The sequence below is a fragment of the Rhagoletis pomonella genome, unplaced genomic scaffold, assembly GCF_013731165.1.
Source record: "Rhagoletis pomonella isolate Grant_MI unplaced genomic scaffold, Rhpom_1.0 Rhpom_scaffold_00008, whole genome shotgun sequence".
Classification (NCBI taxonomy): domain Eukaryota; kingdom Metazoa; phylum Arthropoda; class Insecta; order Diptera; family Tephritidae; genus Rhagoletis; species Rhagoletis pomonella.
Genome location: NW_023458562.1, coordinates 40,623,784 through 40,630,510, shown reverse-complemented (window position 1 = coordinate 40,630,510; position 6,727 = coordinate 40,623,784). Strand labels below are relative to the sequence as shown.

Sequence of the window (6,727 nt, the reverse complement as noted above, 5' to 3'; positions counted from 1 at the left end):
AAAAAAAAAACACAACGGCTACTTTGCATGAATAAGGTTTGAAGAAATAAGGGTAATCCTGTACATACCTGATAATCTCTGTTGGAAAAGAGACTCGCTGATGCCGATTCCGAAAATACGCTGTCATGTGATTGAGAGAGTGGATCGTGACTGTAGTCGCTGAAACAGAATATCATACATTCTTTTATTAGTTGCATTACCAGGGTAAATATTTATGTATATGGGGTGAAGAATAAAGATTTTCAAAAAATATTACCTTACCCTAACCGCCAAAAGGACGTAGCGTTGTTTTTTTTTTTAATAGGGGTATTCACGATCCGGTGCATACTGTCTAGCATGGTGCATATACAGCATGATTAGCTAATTTTGTTGTTGTTTGAACACTTGAAACAACATCGATCATGCTATTTATGCTATATATGCACCATGCTAGACCATATGCACCGGATCGTGAATACCCCTATTGTATTTTCGATGCATCTATGCATAAACTTTTCCAAACTATTTAAGATATTGGAAAACACTTTTACATTTTTAAGCTATGTGCGACAATTACCTCTAAATAGATAGTAAGTTTCCTCAATACACATCAGAAGGCCCTATGTAATCTGTATGGTATCTATAAATGACGTTGTATGGAAGATGATAGAAACATTGCAAGGTAAAACCATATTTTTATTGTGGCATTCACCACTGGACATAGTCATGTATAACTACGGTGACCATTCGTACCGACTTTGTCGGGACAGAACCGATTTGAGAAAATTGTCCCGCTGAATATTTTTTAAAAGTCGGACGTATAAGTGTCCCCATTTTTCATATTTGTATCGGTTAGGCCCCGATTTTCAGTATTCGTTTTTTTATTCATTTATTAAGTCTCTCCCTGTACTCTAGCTCAAAAACAAGTTTCCGAACAAACGAGGCAGCACTTTCGTTACCACAAAGGGCATAGAATAAATATAAGTGAGCCATAAACACAACCAGCATTCTTATTAATAATATATAAATATAATTAATGAAATTAAAAAAAACATAAGCTGTAGATAGAGCGGCGAAAATATAAATAGGGAAGACACATTTTAGCTTTCTTTGGCTATTCCCCCTTCGATTATTTAATTTTTATAACTTTTTATGAAAGTGTGGCTCGTTATCTAACAAAGAACATGTAAGTCAGAATTTGAAAATTTGTACAACTATTTTCTAGGGAGTAAAAACACTCATATTTCAAAATAGTTCTCTTTTTTATAAAGCAATCGCATTTCTGGCTAGTATATTTCAGTATTTCAGGACGAATGGATAAGGATTGAGCCAAGAGCTTGTGTGAGTCTCTGTTTCTCTTCAGAAGACTTCCAGTAATAATACCAATTACATTTATGGGGTTCTTATGAGACCTATAAAAAATAGTTAAGTTAGTTGGTTGAATAAGGAAAATGAATTAGCAACAAGAGTTTACGGGGTGTACATAGCTCAGTGGTTAAAGCTTCTGACTTTGCACATCGATTTAGCAGGTTCGATCCGTGCTGAAATGTAGGAAAAATAAGTCTGATGTGGAGATGCGGTGATTTTCGAAATAGCTGCTATAACTTCTACCGCTTAGACTTTGTTGCTTTTTAAATTTTTCCTAATAAATAATCTTGGTGCAAAGCTCAATACAAAAAAAGAAATAAAAATACAAAAAAAATAGTATAAACAATTTTTTAAATTAACAACTGGGTATTGTTAATGGAAGTCTCTTGAAGAGAAACAAAGTTTTCCGATCGCAAAATATTGATTTTCAAGAATTCTATACCATTTGTACGAAAAATTGTTTTCCAATATAAACTTTGAGCCCTTTGAGCGACCTCTAAGTATAATTGATTTCAAAATAAACAAGTCAAAAAGTCTAAGTTCGGGCGGAGCCGAACATTAAATACCCGGCGCAAGTATTTAATATATGACTTTCACCTTTCCGAAACCTACCGCTAGACGGTTAGCCGGGGTGTATTAATTTTGAGTAAAGTAGCTTCCTTAAATTTCGAAATATTGCAGTTTCAAGCATTTCTGAAATTTACCGTTATATGAAAAGCGGCCGTAATTTTAGTCCGATTTCAATGATTTTCAACGTTTTGCTTTTATGTGGCAAGCACAATAACCATACCGAGTTTGGTACCATTTTCCAAAATTTTACCATAAACGTATTTCTTGGTAAAGAATTGTTGCAAGAATCAATTTTGAATAAATTAGCTTTAATATTTACTGATTTATCGAAGATTTCGTATTTCTCTAAATTACCGTTATATGGGATGTGGGCGTAGTTATTGTCCGATTTTTTTAATTTTCGGCCATTTAGTATGCTGTACCAAGGCTAACAACTGTGCCAAGTTTGGAAGAAATTGGTGCAGCGGTTACCAAGCTATACACATGTAACCATAAGTGGGCGTGGCTACGCCCATTTTACAAAAATTTATAATATTCTTATTTTTAGTGTAAAAATTATTGTAAATATTAATTTTGAGTAAATTATCTTCAGTAGTTACTAAAATATCGCAGTTTTCGTATTTCTGGAAATTACCGTTATATGGGAAGTGGGCGTGGTTACAGTCAACAAAATTAATATACCCTTGTGCACAAGTGCGCTAGGGTATAAAAAGGGGTATAGAGTATATTTCGGTCTAGAGTATAATTTTTTTTCGATACGCACGTTCTTTTTATGCCACATAAAGCTCTTTTGGGTGTCTACATTCGTCGGACATGTTGAGGAAAAGAACCAGGTACCCATGAGTAATGACGTATTGGTGAAACTTCGTAAGAGAGAGTGCATTTGCCGGAGATCTTTTGTTCCAATATCCGATGTTCACGGAAAGCAGCAAACGAATGTGGAATGTATTGAGCTTGTAAAGATATTAGGGGGAAGAATAAATTCCCATCGAACGAAAAATTATCGTTTAGAAAAAAGACAGAACGGGAACGCTGGGAAGTCAGACTCGATTTACTGACTGCAGGTACTCTCGACTTGTAAAGAAAAAATTAAATTAAATCCCATTTAATAAGACACTAGAAAATCCCATAAAGTCTTAAAAAAAGTTAATGTAACGCTGAAATTAGTTCCCAAAATCAAAGATTTATTCAAACACTGAAACCATGACAACTTAAAAGAGTTTAATACTGTAGTAGCATTGTATAGACTAGCCTAAGTAATAGATTAATAAATCATGTAAATCATTGTAATAGTGTAGTAGTCTCCTTAGCATATTTTTAGTACACGAAAAGTGTAACTAGGCCTTAAGGCATAGTTTTAAACTACCATCTTGTGAAAAGAAAAGAATAAAAGAAGTCATCCCGATTTTAGCAGCGAAAAGGAGAAGGTGTTTTATTTAGAACCCGGCTACCACTCGATTACTTTAAACTTGCGTATTTCAATACATATATTATTTTTTTAACAACAACAAATAGTCTTCGATATTTCTAAACTGTCCGCTTTTATTTCTGCTTAAGTTTTTCTAAAGCTGAATTGAGTTACGTTATCGCCTCACATTCATCGGAAAATCAATGGAAAGTAATTAGAAAAGATGTAGAAAGAAAGAGGGAATGGATAAAAATAAATTTCCAACAGCTGAGTCACGTGCTCCAAATCGATTTCCATATGTTGCCGGTACGGTAAATCGCAAAGAGAATCTGCAAACAAGCCGCTATGCGGTAACAACAAACGAAAGCAATGCAAAGCATGTACGAGTGAATTTGTATGAACTTATTTACAAGCAAATGTACGATTGCATGTGAGTCTAAGTGAAACCGTTACGCCGGCACCGGAAATCAGTTGTACGGCTTCCGAAAGCAGCAGCAGTGACACAGAGAGCTTCGAACAGCTATGTACTTATTGGGACAAAAAGGCTTTGGCAATCGTAACAAAAACATTCGTCACATAAACGTGTTTGCGAATATGTAAATTTTTGTAATGTTACCCAACAAATGATAAACGGCAAGAAAGAAAAAAAAATAGCGGCACATTTGACCACTGCGTGTAACGAGCGTGACTTGCCAATTAATTGAATAAACATACACAAAAAAACACCACGTGTGAATATAAACAAAGGTACATAATTGTTTGCATATTTATCACCCACCTGTCCACAAGACGTCCCTCGCTGAGACTGCGCTGACTGTCGGTCATCTCATTGCTGACGCATCCGTTTGTTCGGTCACGACCCGCACTGCCACTGCCGCTACCGCTAACTGTGTTGTTCACGCTGGCCGTGCCGGTGGCGCTGCCACTATCATTGCCGCTGCTGTCGAGCTCCTGTGACGAATCACCAACACTGCGTAACTTCTGACGCTCAGCGTAGAAGCTGCGATTCATGGCGCTCGGCAGAACGGCCACGCCCAGCGACTGTCGCACTGAGAGTGGCGGCTGGAAGAGTACGCCGCCACTGCTGCCCACCTGCTGATGTTGGTGATGATGGTACATCGACGATGTTGTTGTATACATTTCACTGTCGTGCGCGGTTTCCTCCAACTGCTGTTGCAACTGTTGTTGCAATTGTTGCTGTTTCGATTGTTGTTGCTTGTGTTTGCCTCCTAACACCGCAGCCAATAATGCATCTCTGTGCGGTGACTTTGCTGCGTGGCCACTACTTGCAGCAGCACCACCACCACCGCTCGAGTAGGACTTGGATTTGGGCAACGATTGCGATGAGTAGGCGTCTTGCAGCTGTTGGTGGGTTAGCGGAGATGACGGCGATGAAGCCGAGACCACCGACGATATGGAAGAGAGTGTGACGCTGCGCAGATTCTTTTCACTGGTACTACTGGTGGGCGGCGGTAAGGTGTTGGCGCTCGGTGGTGTATCAGCGACGCTGGTAATGGTGCGACGACGGAAAATGCGACGGAGATTGCGCAGCGGATGGAAGCGGCGACGTTTCGGTTCTGCAATTAAGAGTAAATTGAGTGAAAATGATTAGATATGAATTTCTACCTTTTTTTGGATTTTTTTCTTTTAAAAGGGACAAATAAACTGCGAATTTTAATTAAACTATGAATCTATTCTGTTATTTCGAAGTTTTCAAATGAAATGCAAAACAATAATAAAGAAAATATAAAATCAAGAAAAATTTCGAAATAAATACAAAGAATCCATCCCAATTGGAAATATTTTTTACTGAAACCATTTAACCTGAACTTAAAAAAATTTTAATGAAAAAAATTTATAAACTTAAATACAAAATTTAAATATAGAATAAGAATTAACAAAAAATTTAGTGATACGATTAATGAAAGAAGATCTTTATATATAAGACACTACCTTAAAATCCCTTAAGTGTATAACAAATAACCTAACATCATCATGCTTTTCTAAAGGAGAGCGTATTTATTAATTATTGATTATTATTATTATTGATTTAAGAAATTTTACTAAAAGAAATTTCTTTTCCATTTCTTGTGCATCGTATATATATCGAGGGTTTATATTCAATACCCTCTATCTGCAATTTTCACAAAAACTACTTTGTGATGTTAGAACCCATCTAGGACTTACCTTTCATCACTTCTGTTGATTCTGGCTTTGCAATTTAATAGCAAACTCTTCTGTCAAGTGTTAGACAAAGTCTGCATTAATATCACCGATGACAGTTACTTAAGTCATAAGTAAATTTTTGTATCAGAATCTCATGTTTGTCAAAAGTGCAGATGGAGGGTCTTGAATTAAGCCCTCGATTTATAATACGCGAATGAATTTTTTGTCCAGGACAAAATATCTGCACCGTTCGCTCTATTTTCAAAAATGGAGTGTCAAATTAAAGCGCTTAGCCTGTAGATGTGCAAACTGGTTATATTGCTTCTAAAAGAGCTGCCACCTGTTGAACAATTCAATTCCTAACATTTAATATTTAATGCCCTCATATCCGCACCGTTCGTTCGATTTTCCAAAATCAGGTGTCAAATTAAAAAGTATAACTTTTTTGAAAAGAGCTGCCACCTTTTAAAAAATTATGTTTAAATTATAAAAAAAAAAATTATAAATCAATTATTACGAGTCGGGTATCAATCTAAATGGTTTTGAAAAGCTTTGTTACTTAACCTAGCTATAAGGGGGTTGCCACCTGTTTATGAATCAAATTCAATTTGAATTAAGGGAATTGGGTAAGAGGCATACATATGTATCACGATATGGGTGCCAAACAAAAGGGGTTTCAAAAGGAAGTTTGAAAATACTGTGAAGAGGGTTGCCACATGCTAGAATTGTCGAATTTAGTTAACTCAATGAAATAATGTTAAGAAATACTTAAAAATATTTTTGAGGTGTTGGAAGAGGGTTGCCACCTGTTTAAAACGTGAAAGTCAAATTATTTACTAAGTTGAATGAATTATTAAAATATGGGTGTCAATCGCAGGGGGGAGGGGGGGCGGGCGGGGAGTTTAAAAATCTTAATTTCTGAACTCTATTTATTCAACTTAATTCACCAGTTAAATAAGCTACTAAAAAACAGCATGAAACCACTTTTGAAGAGGGTTACCACCTAGTTTTATTAGTTTTATGTTAATTTGTGACTTATGAGTCGATACATATCAAACCTGCCTAAGTCCACCATAAGAAATTTGGGGAAATTTTACTTCAAAACTAAGTCCATATGGAATTTGTAAAACTTTCTTAAGTCCAACTGTACAAGAAATCACCGCATATGGCAATCCTGTTGGAAGCCGACCAGTTTGACGTTTTCTTTCTTGCATGTTTGTGGCTACTTTTACACAG

At 36.1% G+C, this 6,727-nt stretch overlaps 1 protein-coding gene across 1 annotated transcript in view; it reads right to left on the bottom strand.

The window, feature by feature from the left end:
• The window catches only part of LOC118744865 (probable serine/threonine-protein kinase DDB_G0282963), a 122,974-nt gene that overhangs the window by 44,541 nt on the left and 71,706 nt on the right, over positions 1-6,727 (bottom strand). Inside the window, exons 3-4 of the mRNA XM_036478252.1 lie at positions 4,104-4,902; positions 69-159 (exon numbers count right to left, since the gene is read on the bottom strand). Of these exons, the coding sequence (XP_036334145.1) occupies positions 69-159; positions 4,104-4,902 (890 nt within the window). The remainder of the gene's footprint in view (positions 1-68; positions 160-4,103; positions 4,903-6,727) is intronic.